General features: G+C 50.7%; 1 protein-coding gene across 4 annotated transcripts in view; it reads right to left on the bottom strand.

The window, feature by feature from the left end:
- The window catches only part of DOK5 (docking protein 5), a 95917-nt gene that overhangs the window by 7239 nt on the left and 75336 nt on the right, over positions 1–13342 (bottom strand). For 3 of the 4 annotated variants that reach the window (XM_012728453.1, XM_012728452.1, XM_012728454.1), the window contains 3 exons: positions 11594–11729; positions 276–371; positions 37–157 (listed from right to left, as the gene is read on the bottom strand). In XM_012728453.1, the coding sequence (XP_012583907.1) occupies positions 37–157; positions 276–371; positions 11594–11729 (353 nt within the window). The remainder of the gene's footprint in view (positions 1–36; positions 158–275; positions 372–11593; positions 11730–13342) is intronic. The other variant, XM_004686900.2, reaches the window with a different exon arrangement.

The raw sequence follows: 13342 nt of genomic DNA, 5'->3' as shown, positions 1-13342 counted from the left end.
ACGCCCCCACCCCCACCTCACGCCAGTCCCCCTTACCTTGCAGGCGGTACAGCTGCCCGGTGCTGTGCTGCCGCGTGATGTGCTCCCAGTAGGCGCTGCGCGGCAGGGGCACCATGGTGGCCAGCGAGGCTGCCCGCTCGCTCATCTTCATCTGGAGCTGCACAGAGAGGCAGGGGTCAGAGGGCGGAGGGCCGGGGTGCAGAGCCCCACTGAGCCGGCCAGACACCGCCCATCAGAACGTCCCCATCGGCCTTTCCCCATGAGTGAGGATTTACCCCGTGAGGGTCACTCAGCGTCGTTAGCAGACGGGTATCACGCCACACCAGAGTTCCTTCTCCTGAGTTAATATGGACCCCAGCGTGAGGACCTGCCTGTGGGGGGAGAGAAACGACTGGCCTTCCTGGACAGGCACTCGCTTGAGTCCAAGAAACTCCTAAGTCGGAAACCCCAACCCAGAGGTAAACTGTGGAGGTTGTCTGGGGTTTGGCCTAGTTCCTGGCACATAGTAGGTGCACAGTAAACATGGTGGGGCGTGAGCTTCCTCCAGGGTTGCGGAAGAAACAGGTGCCTCGCTCGGAGCCACGAAGGGGAACAGCCGTTCTGCGGGATAGACCAGGAAGAAGCCTCGGCGAGGGGTGAGGACGCACGGAGCCCCTGGACCTCACCTGACCCCAGCTAGCTCAGGTCCTTCCTTTCCAGTTCACGCCCATGGGAGCTGGGGCTCTGGCCCAGCACGGGATGGAAACCTGTGTGCCCTGGCAAGTGCCCATCCTTGTCCCCTTCCCAAGGGAGAAGGAGGGAAGACGTGACTCATGGTGGCTCCGTGTGTCTGTCCCCAAAGACCCTTGAGTCGTGGGGACTAGAAACTAGCCCGGCAGCATCAGAGGCACTGACCTACAAGGCCATCTCAGGGAGAGGGAGGCACAGGAGTGGGAAATGAGAGCAGCCCTCCAGAAGGGCAGGGTGATCGGAGGCAGCCCCCCAGCAGAGTCTGGGTCGTGAAGGCCGGGTCTACATCCAATGTGATATACTGTTATGATGCCACACACAACGGACGACTCTCAGTCCTCCTGGAGTTATAGAAATAGCAACTGGCCCGCTTCACAATGCACCCAGAGACGCACAGGCTTGTATAAAGGTGGGCAATGGTCATAATTTGCAATCACAGAATATGAGAGGCAACTTCTCACCAGTCAGGGCCTGGTTCACTGCCCAAGCAGCAAGGGAATACCTGGCAGCTACAGCCAGGGAAGGCTGATCTGTAGCAACCGAAAAGGAAACATTTGCATCTCACCGGATCAGAACCAGTGCATGGCAGAGCACCCTTATAAACAGTCACAGGGCAAACGGTGGCATTAAATACCGACCCGTTGGGGTTGTGCAAGAGTTTCATGAGATGATACCAACTTAGCACAAGCTTAGCAAAAACCAGGTCTCAGAAATAGTGGCAGAGATCGTTATTATTATAAACCACAATGTCCATTAAAATGTTTTATTTTCAAAGAAAAAATAAAACCCTCTCTATTATCTCATCACCGTAGTTTCCAACACACTATCTGTACATTCACTCAGTGAGGCCAAGAATAATATGAGTCTTCATACCCTGGAGACCAAATCTCATTGTAGTTGATGAGACTGAACTTGGAAAAAAGATGATAACCATTTATTCCAACAGTGATTTCATTTATACGTGTTGCATTCATAGGTAATGGGCTGAATTCTTGGCCCTTCTTCAAATAGTCCAATTACCAAAAAGTGCCCCCAAGTAGCATTACACAGCACTAGGCTTCTTGGGGACATTTTTTTCCTAAACCTGCTCTGTTAGATCAAAAGGGAGGTAAAAAGCTGAGAACAAAGCTAGTGAAAAAGTTTGGAGGCTGTTTCTGCTAGTCAGTATACATGAAAGTCTCAACATTTAAAAGCAAAACCCAAAACCAAGCCAAGGTAGCAGGGCTCATTTCGGAAAGCCCTAATCACCCAGCAAATTGGAAGCTCTGCTAGCCCAAGGCTGAATTCTTGCTGCAGCACTAGGCTCAGGTTGCAGGAACTTGGCAGCAGCTGGCTGTGGCTGGCTCTGGGGGATGGATGTGATAATAAGACTCTTTGGCTTCTTGGCAATTCAAGGAATGAGCCCACTCGGAGTCTGGGTCTGAGCTGTGCACGTCCCTGGCCGGGGCAGACCCACAGCAGGGAGACCAGCAATAGCATTTATTCATTCTACTAGCAGGGCTGCCTCAAGATTCCACCAGGGCACGCAATCAGCCCGATTGTCCCTTAAGGTGACTTCCCCGGGGGTCTCTGCCAGTGACAACCCTGTGTATGAAAAACAGGCGGCAAATTCCCCTCCCTGTCAACCATCTGGGCCTTCAGCCCAGCCCAGGACCAGGAGGAAGAGAGGCAGCCAGGAGCCAGAAGTCCCACCTACACCTGAAAGTCTCCAGCTGAGACTTCCCAAGCACATGTAATCTGCGATGCCTCTTTTCAGAGGGTGTATCTACCTACTGGCTTACTCTCCATGGGCATCTGAAGCTCCAAAATGTACAAATACATTCATGCCAAGGGACATGTGCACCCCTGTGGGTGTTGCAGTCTGTTTAAATGCAAAGTCATGGAAGCAACTAGTGCCCAGTGGCGGCTGAGTGGATCGGGAAGACGGTGCATATACTCCGTGGAAGACTCCGCAGCCGTGAAGAGCAATAAAGTCTTGCCCTTTGCAGCTACATGGGTGGGACTAGAGGAGATGACGAGACGCGAAGTAAGTCAGAAGGAGAACGAATAGCGGATGATCTCACTCACGTGGAGTGTAAAGAAACAAAGCAAAGGAGCTGACACAACTCAACCAAAACAAACCCTAGAAATCCAACTGCAGAGCTGGGGCTCCCAGAGGGCGGGGTGACCAGAGCAGTAAAGAGGAGAGGGAGGGGCCGATGGACCAGGGTGGAGGACTCGGGGTGCCTGATGGGGTGGTGGCTAAAGCTGAAGACATGTGAGTCTGCACCCCTAAAGTGCAGTGCTGTAGATCAGACATGAGTCTGCACCCCTAAAGTGCAGTGCTGTAGATCAGACATGAGCCTGCACCCCTAAAGTACAGTGCTGTAGATCAGACATGAGTCTGCACCCTGCTAGGCCCACAGCCTCCCCACGCCCCCTTAGAACTTGCAATAAATTGGAATTTTTCTTAGTGCTGACGGGTTTGTACTATGGACAGGAAATACAGAAAGGAGCATTTGGAACAAAGAGCACTGTTGATGTGTGAATATATTTTCTTCCAGTCTTTAAGAAAAAGTGCTTTCATCATGAGTACGTCACATACGCTGATGGTGTGTCCCACAGGCACAGAGGGCAGCTGAGCGTGCAGACACACGCCAGAACAGCACTGTCTTGATGTAGGATGCCCTCCTTTTCTCACTTAATACGAGTTATGAGGGGGTGGCCTGGGGGCAAGTCTCAGCTCCATCACCCCAGGGCCTGAGTTCCATCCCCAGCCAGGGAGTGACCCACATGGCGCAGCAGACCTGTCTCACCTGCTGCTGCCCTCAGCAATGCATTTCCACCTGCCTCTGTCTCTGGAGAATCCTCCCACACAATCCCCCACTTCTGGCCTACACCCCAGTTCTTCTATGCAAAAAAGAAACATAAATAGATAGATAGATAAATGTGTTCAGAACACGTCCCAAATGCAGCACCTGCTTCACTCTCTGAATGGCTGAACTTCAGCCCATCTTTGGCTGTACCGGACATTATTCATTCATTTCCCTGATCTTTTTCAATTTACCAGATGAGATCATGGAGTTAAACTCTGACCACTCTCCGTTAGAACATTTTTTCCCTCCTGGAGCTCATTCTATGCACAACTCTTCCAATAACCTGTTCTTAAATGAATTTTAAAATTTAATTTTAATTTGCCGGTCAAATTGGATTTTGTACTCACTCAAAAGTTACTTTTAAATGCTACTACCTCAGAGAAGTAGATGAGCTGGTAGTTCCATTTTTATTCTTAAACAAGGTAATCTTGCCTTGGCATTATTGCACAAACATGCAAAAGACCAATCTGTACCCACTGGGAAGAAAAGGTAGATAACTGTGACATGATAGAAAACAGTTTTAAAATCCAGGACCCACAATGACTTCTATGCATGTGCTGGAGAAAAGAAATTGTCACTGGGATGAGCTGAGATACTACCACTTCCCAGTGCGTCTCTGTAATTCTAGTCACTCCCCTGAGCTTAGGCGTGTGTTTGAAAGCTCCCCCACCTAGTATACATCTCTCATCCAACTGTTTCTGAGGCTCCAGCCAGCCCTCAACCCCACCACCACTCTGTTTCCCCTCCTAGATAGAGGTCCTCCCGTTGCACTTGGGTGCTGCAATCTTCGAGAGGCATTAAGACCCCACCCCTTCTGCAGCACCATCCTGGTCCACGTGATCTCAGCATGTAGGCGAGGTCAGGACATGGGCCAGGCTCATCTCCCTGGCTCATCTCTCTGCCTGTACTCCTGCCCAACCCGCCTCTGCCCCCAAACTCCTGGACTTTTCCAGATAACTGCCAGGGAGAGCCTTTCAAAAGGAAAACCAGGCCAACTCAGCTTTTTTTTTTTTTAAGCCTCCAATGACTTTGCAACTCACCGCAGGAGAAACCAGAAGTCCTGCCCAAAGCCACACAGGCTGTCAGGGCTGTACAGGGCCTGGCTTCTAGTTACTTCTAGATTCACCTACTACCCCTCTTCTCTGCATTTCTGTCTCCTTCAAAATCACAACCTCCTGCTAACTTGAACATGCAAAGCCCTGAGCTGCCTCATGGCGTTTGCACTTATGATTCCCTCTGTCCAGATAGAAATGTTGCAAGCCCACTCCATACCTTCACAGCTCTCTGCCCAAGCAACAAGGCACAGACACATCATTCTCTCCTGCTTTACACACTGTCGGGGGTCTTTTCCCTAGAGTTCACCAACTCTCAGGGCAGATTTATATGCTAATAGCTGACTACCTCGTCTCCCCACAACAATGGGGGCAACCCCTCAAGAGTAAGGGCTATTTCTCATCCTCTGCTCTGCCCTTTCCTCGAACATGATGTGGTCCCAAGCAGGTCCTCATACTTAGAGAATGAAGGAGTTTACTAATGAATAGAAACTCTTGTACCTATTAAGCGATATATTCTGGAAGCCTATAAAAATGAAAGAATTTGCTAAAAAGTCTGCCTCCCAGGAAGGAAACTGGAGGCCTGCGACGATTAAGGGTAGGAGAGACTTATTTTTCACTGTTTGCATTTTATTGCGTATGCAAAACAAATCATTTCATTCAGAAATCTTCTTTTGAAAGGAATGCATGCTAAAATAACTACAGCTTCCTCCCTCCGTCACACACCCCTCCACTTAGTGGTTTAATGGACTTTATAACTATGAAGCAGGCATCCAGGAACAAGCTTGGAGAGGGGAAGTGCCTTTCTCCTCTCACCATGGTTGTGTCAACCCCTTCCCAGGCTCAGCCCTTTGGTCTTTTCCAAGTGACAAGAGAAAATGAAAACCAGGAGAAGTCAGAAGGAAATCAGAAAAGAATCATCAAAGAAGCCTACACATAATTTCAAATCTCTAATCAAAGTGATGTTCTCCAAACAGCTGATGAAGAGGAAATAATTTGTTTGAAGTGAATCTTAACCTGAGAAGAGAAATCAAACATTGTACAAACATGAACAATGATGTAAAATATATAGAAATTATTAACAGTAAAACAAAAATTAAGAATGCTAAGTTTATTCCTATAATATCCAGAACAACTGTCTCCCTCATGAAGAGTGGTCTTAGAAAGTAGTTACCAAAAGTGAAAATATATAAAAGCTGGCATGCAGCCCAGGCCAGTCACCAAGCCTGGCCAGCCTGTATGCCTGAGGCCCATCACCCCCCTCCCAAGTCCCTGTAGATGTACCCTGTCGGGCTGGGGGCTGGGAGTGATGTGCTACAGCAGGCCACATTCTTTGGGGTTCTTTCTGCTTGATGAGCAGGTTCATTTAATCAATACAAACTGCTTAAAATGCTAATTGCTATGCTAAGTGATGGTACCAGCTACCCTGGAAAAGATATGCAAATCCTGTCGAACAAATTTTGTCATCACTACAGGCAACCGAGTGGTTGAGCAGGAGAGGGAAGGCGATGCCAAGGTGCGCAGAGGTCTGCGTGGCCACTTGCACCCCAGTTTCTCCACCTGCCAGCTTGTACACACCCTGCTGTGTTAGAGGGTTAATTTCTTAAAATATTTTATTTATGCATATAAGAACTAGGGTACAGGCCAGACGTTTGGGAATGAGAGGATTCAACCAGGACAGAACAGGGAGCAGAACTGACAAATTGACTGAAGTACACTGCTGAGGGAAGCAGCGGGGAGACAGGAGAGGTCTGCTGCACCAGGCAGTTGCTCCCTAGCCAGAGATCGAACGTGCGCTGCAGTGGCTGCAGATAGCTTCACAGTGCTGCTCTTTAACCGCTTGCACCACCAGGGAGGGCCCAGAGCGGTGATTTCTTAAGAGGCTCTAGCTCTGTCCAGAGAGAAAGTTTAACAACATGCTCTGGTCTCCCCAGGTGCACGCACACTGCCTCTGGGCGTGGAAAGACGGGTTAAGAGCTATTATCACTGGACAGTCAAGGAATTATGTCCAAGTGGACACTTTGGTTCTCAGCACTGGGGTTCACTGAACAAACCCCCACCCCAAGACTTGCTAGAACACCAGCGCTCAGTCACCTGGCGCTTGTCAGCCTTCCAGGTGATGCTAAAGCCCAGGATGGTGGCGAATCTGTCCCAGGGTCCCCCAGCCCCCCCCACCTCTGCCCAGACCACTCAGATCCTAGACGGCATCTATTCTACCCTCGAGGCCTCCAGAACAGAGCACAAGTCAGGGCTTTGTGCTCTTGCCCAACTTTCTCACACACTACTGTTGAGCCACTGAGCCTCAGTTTCCCCGGCCATGAAACGCACCTAAGGAAATGCCAGTAGCAGGCACAGAAGTCCGGGGTTTAGATACAAATAAAATGCTTAATTTAACACCTATCAAAAAATACATCCCATCATCTGCCACCCTGTGCTTGAATTTAGACAATTTAAAGTTCAGTTCAGAAACTCAGTGAAATAAAGTTAACAACAGTGCATAAGAATCCGGGTAAAAGATGTTATTGTGGGGTTGATTAGTTGTTACTGGTAATAAGTAATATGGATATTTTATCTCATAGATGGGCTCAATACATTAATGTTACACGAAGACCCTGAAGTATCACGGCCTTTAAAAATAATAAATTTTCTATCAAGGGCCAGAAATAAATAGCTTTGAAGGCTTCACAGTCCCCACTGCCAACTAATGAACTCTTTTGTTTCAACACGAAAGCAGAAAGCAGCCGGAACAATTGCACTTGAGTGGGCCTAGCTGTGCCCCAATCAAAACTGAATAACCAGAGGCACAGGCCGGACTGGGCTTGCGGGCTGCAGTTGACCACACCCTGAATCAGACCTCACGTCAGAACGCTTAGCTCTTTTCACTAGCTCGTTACTGTGAGGGAGAAAGCCAGGCGTAGGTAGAGTGCAAAATGATGAGCAGACTGCAAATTCAACAGGGACCGCCACTCCCCCGCCCTGTGTTCCTGTGTGTCCGGTGGCATTGATTTCTGTGCAGGGTCATGTGGGCAGAGAGGAAAGAAGGAGAGAGAAAATGGGTGTGTGAGGGCTGGGCAGCTGTTAGGAGAGACGCAGAGATGCCAACAGAATGAGGAGAAACAATATGTAGCGCTCATGTCATCTCTGGTCATACTCTTGCAGTTACATTTCAGTGTGCACCTATATAAAAGTAAATTAGGTAGGACTGAAAAGCCGACGGCTACCTGTGAGGGTGGCCGGTGAAAACTACAGGTAATAAACAGGTGCATTTGGTCCAGAGCCGGCCGGCGCGGCTCAGTCAACGTTAACTGCCCCTCGATTAGAGGAATCTAGGTGGTTTAGGTCTGGGGGTTTTCTGCTGCCCATGCCCTCCCCAGGAACCCTGTTCCCCTTCTCTTTATAGGGGTGCAAGCCAGAGGTGTTAGGGGGTGAGAGGACACACCAGAGACAGAGTGGGGAGCAGAGCAGGCGGATCCACTGAAACCCACTGCTGAGGGGAGCAGCGGGGAGACAGGAGGGGTCTGCTGTGCCAGGGGTTCAGCTCCCCGACCAAGGATGGACTCAGGCCAAGGTGATGATGGTGCTGAGACAGAACCCCAGGCCACCAGGGAGGACTCCCCCACCTCCCTTCCAATGAACTCTGCGCTCCCTCTTTTTGGTCTTGGGGATTTATTCAAGAAACAAGTTAGAGGTATTTCACTTTGAGATGAGGAGTAACATGACACCTCAGTACAGGCAACAACATGGCCGAGTGTGTTCAAAGCTACTATGGCTTTGGGAGTGGGCTTCTCCTTACAGGTCAAAATTAAATTTACGCCTTTCTTGACCCAACAACCACACTGCTGAGATTTAGTCTCAAGAGTAGCCAGCCAGAAAGGCTGAGTGGACACTGTCCGCGAAGGGACTCTCTCTTTTATTGTTGGAGGGCATCTTTCCTTTATCCACACACCCCCTGTCTACCAGACCCCCCTGAACCCCACTTTCCTGCCAGACAGAAAACATGGTGCTGGGACACGGCTCTAAATTGCACTTTGTAATTCTACAAAGTCTTTAGGGATTAATTTCATAATCGATCAGTTAAGAAGGAGACAGGGAACAGTTCTGGATTCACTCTCAAGCTGGGGTGCAGGCAAGATGTGAGGGAGAAGCCACCACACCCCCCCCCAGAGCCGACCTTGCTAAATCATAGTCCTGATCCGCCCGGTCACTGTCCCCTCGGAGAAAACTCAAGGCCTGAGAAACATCCCTCTCACTGAGACTGCTTGCTTCCAAATTAGTCTGTCACCAACACTTATCTCAAAGATGGAAAAAACAGCAGGTTGCTTCCAGGGATCCCCCAGGACCCATAAGGGTGTTCACGGTACTTGGGGAGGCACTGCAGTCCCCCCCACACTGACTCTCAAGTCCTTAAAGGAGATGATGATGCTGGATTTAAGGATCGAGAGGGTGGACTCTCCCCGGCGGCGCAACGGGTTAAAGCACCGCATTATGAAGCTCTCTGAAGCCACTGCAGCACCAGTTTGATCACCGGCCAGGGAGCTGACCCACAGGGTGCGGGAGACCTCTCCCGATCCACCTGCTGCTCCCCTCAGCAGTGCACTTTGTCCATCTGCCTGTTCTGCTCCCCACTCTGTCTCTGGGGAGTCCTCTCACCCACCACATCTCTAGCCTATACCTCAGTTCTGCAAGCACAGAAACATAAATCTTTAAAAAAAAAAAAGAAACAAAGAAAAAGAAAAAGAAAAGAAAAGAATCAAGAGGGTGATGGAGGAGCCACGAGGGAGAAGATGGCCAACGTGGACAAATCGATTGAAGAAACAGGCGACTTTTAGGTGCTCTGCGGTTGTCGCTCTGTTGGGAAGGTTCTCCAGTATTCTGGGTCATTTCAATAGGCTAAGCCAGTTGTCAGTGGCGCAAGTGATCTTCAAGGGAACCAGGTGTTGCAGCTAGAGAGAGTAGGGGCCCAGAAGAGGGTGATGCCCCAGGGCTGCTGGCAAGTGACTCATCCAACTGAGAGCCTTCTTTCCTCACTACTCAGCGGCTGAGTCAAGCCCACTGATTTTAAGTGATTCGCCAGGTCTAGCTTCCTTGTGAGCGGGATCCATTTGGAAGCTGACTCATTTCCATCTAAAATGGGATGTTGTTGTTTTAAAATCACATTCATTTGCTAGAACTCGTTAAGCATGCCTCAAATTAAGAGCAAACAACATCATTTTCCAGTTAAATTTGCAATGGGATGATCTGAACAAATTACTCATATTCCTGATTAATTTTTAGCGGAAGTAATGAGGAGCCTGTAAATGGAAAAACACATTTGCACAGAACTTGCCTTTCAATCTTAAAACAATTTATGCTAATTGTGGCTTTACCAAGAAGGTGAATTCAGGAAACTTCTTCAGGTGTTTAAAGGCCTCCAATGGGAGAGTGACCTAACCTTGACCTGTGACATGTCCTGTAAATTGGAAGTAACAAATTCCTCTTCATAGACAGCTAGTACTATCTTTGTGTTCACTCACCCACCCACCCATCCATCCATCCACTCATCCATCCATCCATCCACCTATCCATCCATCCATCCATCTAACTATCCATCCGTCCATCCATCCATCTACCTATCCATCCATCCATCCATCCATCTACCTATCCATCCATCCATCCATCCATCTACCTATCCATCCATCCATCCATCCACTCACCCACCCACCCATCCATCCATACACTCATCCATCTGTCCATCCAACCAACCACCCGTCTGTCCACCCAACCATTTATCTGTCCCTATTGCAATAGCCGGCTTTTACGGATATGGAGACGTGGATACAAATCCCAAGTTTGTTCAAAAGGAACGTCTTTGAGTGGTTGGGGAAAATACCAAGTGAAGAGTATTTCACGATATATGAAAATTGCAGGCCAGGTGAGTTTCAGGTGAACTACCTGTAGATGATTTTGAGCAGACAGCAAGGTAAGGTAAGGTAGGCACTGCCACAGGCACTCAGCTCAGTCCACAATGCCCACAGCGCAGCTGCCCAGCCCTTTACAGAAGGTTGCTCACTGCTGCCTCCCAGCCCCGGAGCAGCCAGGTCCAAGGAGCTGGGGTGCTCTGGGGCTGCTTTGGGCTAGATCATGTCACTCTTGTGCTTCCCCGAAAGTCCCCCCGCGCCCCGCGCTGAAGCCCTAACATGCGGAGCGGCCCAGCTGCCTTGGTTTTGTATGGCTCCTCCTAGTCTCAGAGCTCCAGGTGTGGGGACAGCATCCGCTGCACCGTACTCAAATGAGCATTCATCCCCTTGGCTTCTCTGGAGAGAAGTTCACAGCCCTCTGACACGACGCTCACAGTCTCAGGCCAGGAGTGCCTGCCTGGCCGGGACCTTGCTCATCTCACGCCAGTCCTCCGTCCACCCTCTTTATCACACTGCTGTGAACAGTCACCATAACATCTGCTGGAGCTACAAACACGTCTCTGTAGGCCAACAATCCACACAGCTGTGGCTCCAGATACCCTCACATCCCAGGGGCAGCAAGGGGATGCACACGGCGATGGATTAAGGGCACCCAGCCTCCACTCAGTGTCAGAGGGCGAGAGCTCTGGGGGTGACTGGTCCATGAGGGCTCGCATGGGATCCATGCCCTCATGTAAAGTAGACCCCATCTCTACAGCCATGCTGGGCACAGAAAGACCACCGTGTATGAGCCGGGAGGCAGCACGCTGGACATGGGACTGGCCAGCCACCCCTGGACTCCTGTCTCCCCCATCAAATAAAGTGCTGCTGTTTATACCCCCACACACCATCTGTGGCATGTACTGCAGGAGCCCACACCGACTAGGATGCACCCCCGATCACAGAGGCACAAAGCGTGTCAATGAGCCTTCAGGGTGCCTGGGTCTGTTGTTCCCGCCGGTCACCTGGGGCCACCTGAGGGCGGCACTCAGGGTGTCCAAGCGCCTGAGCCCCCACGTACCATTGAATTCTTCACGCTCTGGAGCAGACGCTCGTGCTGCTCGGCTATGGCCAGGGCGGCCGAGTGGACCTTCTGGTAGATGGCCTCTCCGTCTCGCGTCTGAAAGATAAACAGCCCTTCTCCGGTCTCACACATCCTGTGAACACAAAAGCAAAAGGTCGCTGAAAATCCAGTTCCAAAAAGCTCCATGCAGTGAGTCACCCAGGAAACACCCACACAGACCCGCTTGTTATGTAGATGAGGCGTCTCGCTCAGGTGTGCTGAACAGAGTGGAGTGGACGGTCCCCACACCTCATCGTATCTTGGCTGGTGTGTATGTGGCTGGAGCCTCCGCTTCCGGTTAACACGGCACCAGCTGGTGTCAGTCTGTGTTTGCTTTTTGGCCAAGGAGCTTGACTCTTAGCACACGGCCCCTGACGTGTGTCACCTGACGTCCCACAGGAGACACCGTGGTCCGCAGCCCCACTGCGCGTGGAGTGGACAATGCACAGCTCAGTGATGGAGACCCTGACTCGTGGGTTCTTTTCTGTCCTCCCAGATAGCGTAACGGTGACCTAACCTGCCCTCCCTCCTCCCCTCCACGAAACAGTCAAATGCAACTAGGGGCTTTTTCACATAAGCATGAGTGCGCTGGATTAACGTGCACCACACGGGAATTTCCTCAAGGAGAGCTATGTGGGTTTGATCACTGAGGTTAAGGATTAAGAGGAAATCGCCTCTACCTCAGATTGCAAAAGAACAAATGAATTCTGTTCTAAAGAGAGACCGGGGAGCACCGCTGGGCACGTGTCAGACACGTGTGCTCTGATTATTTAGCAGATAAACAATATATTTATATTAACAGATAAATAATATTTATACTTAGCCGCTGTCTGCCTATGCGGATGTATGCTCACAATGACCAACGGCCCTACATTGCTTTAAAGAACTTGGATAAAATCATGATATTTTATTGTTTAATTCTGATTCTGATATACATACATACACCAGCAGTAAACAAACAGGTAGACTTTCCCCGTGTCAAAGAACCTCCTGAAACTTGTCCTCGGCCACAATTCCACTTCCTGCCCGTGAGAGCTCTCCTGGAGGCGCGTCGGCCTCGGCGGCTGAGCCGCAGTGGGGACAGGGGGCGCACACATCCCCAGCCCAGCTTCTGTGAGGAGTTCGTGCAGCCCGGCTTCGCAGTTCGCGCCGTCAAGGGCAGATTTATCCTGCGCCATTTCCTCGCATTTGGCCCAACCCCGGCGCCAGACGGCTCTCACATTCGCAGACGGCAGCGCACGGAACTGGTCAAAACCCGCCTCGCTTTTCCCACGACAGGGGAGCGAGGAGGAGAAAAGGAGACACATGTCCGCGAGCGAACATGAAAGACGCGCTGCTGGGTGGCAGTGGTCCTCGAAGTACATTGTGGAGATATGGTGGGGGGTGACCTGTCCACTCTGGGGAGGGAGGGAGGGAGGGAGGGAGGAGGGCGGCCGGTGCGGTCAAGCCTGGGTCCCTCCTCGTGGCTGCGGGCCCCACGAGCGAGAGTTCCCGCAGACGCAGTGGCAGAGGGATTGAAACAAGGGAAACCAAGTACATGACTCGGGATGGGCCGGATCAATGAGTAAACTCAGAAAATCACAAACGAAGCCGCCTCTTCCTTGCTGACTTTCAAAATGTAAATATTGTGCGCAGGCACGTGCGGTGAGCGTGTGCACGTGGGAAGGTGTGTGAGCCCGAGTGTGCACGCGGGAGTGTGAGCACGCG

This window comes from Condylura cristata, unplaced genomic scaffold (genome assembly GCF_000260355.1).
Source record: "Condylura cristata isolate star-nosed mole 26May11 unplaced genomic scaffold, ConCri1.0 scaffold00022, whole genome shotgun sequence".
Classification (NCBI taxonomy): Eukaryota; Metazoa; Chordata; class Mammalia; order Eulipotyphla; family Talpidae; genus Condylura; species Condylura cristata.
Note: the sequence above shows the minus strand (reverse complement) of the source record. Positions and strands in the feature narration are given on the sequence as shown.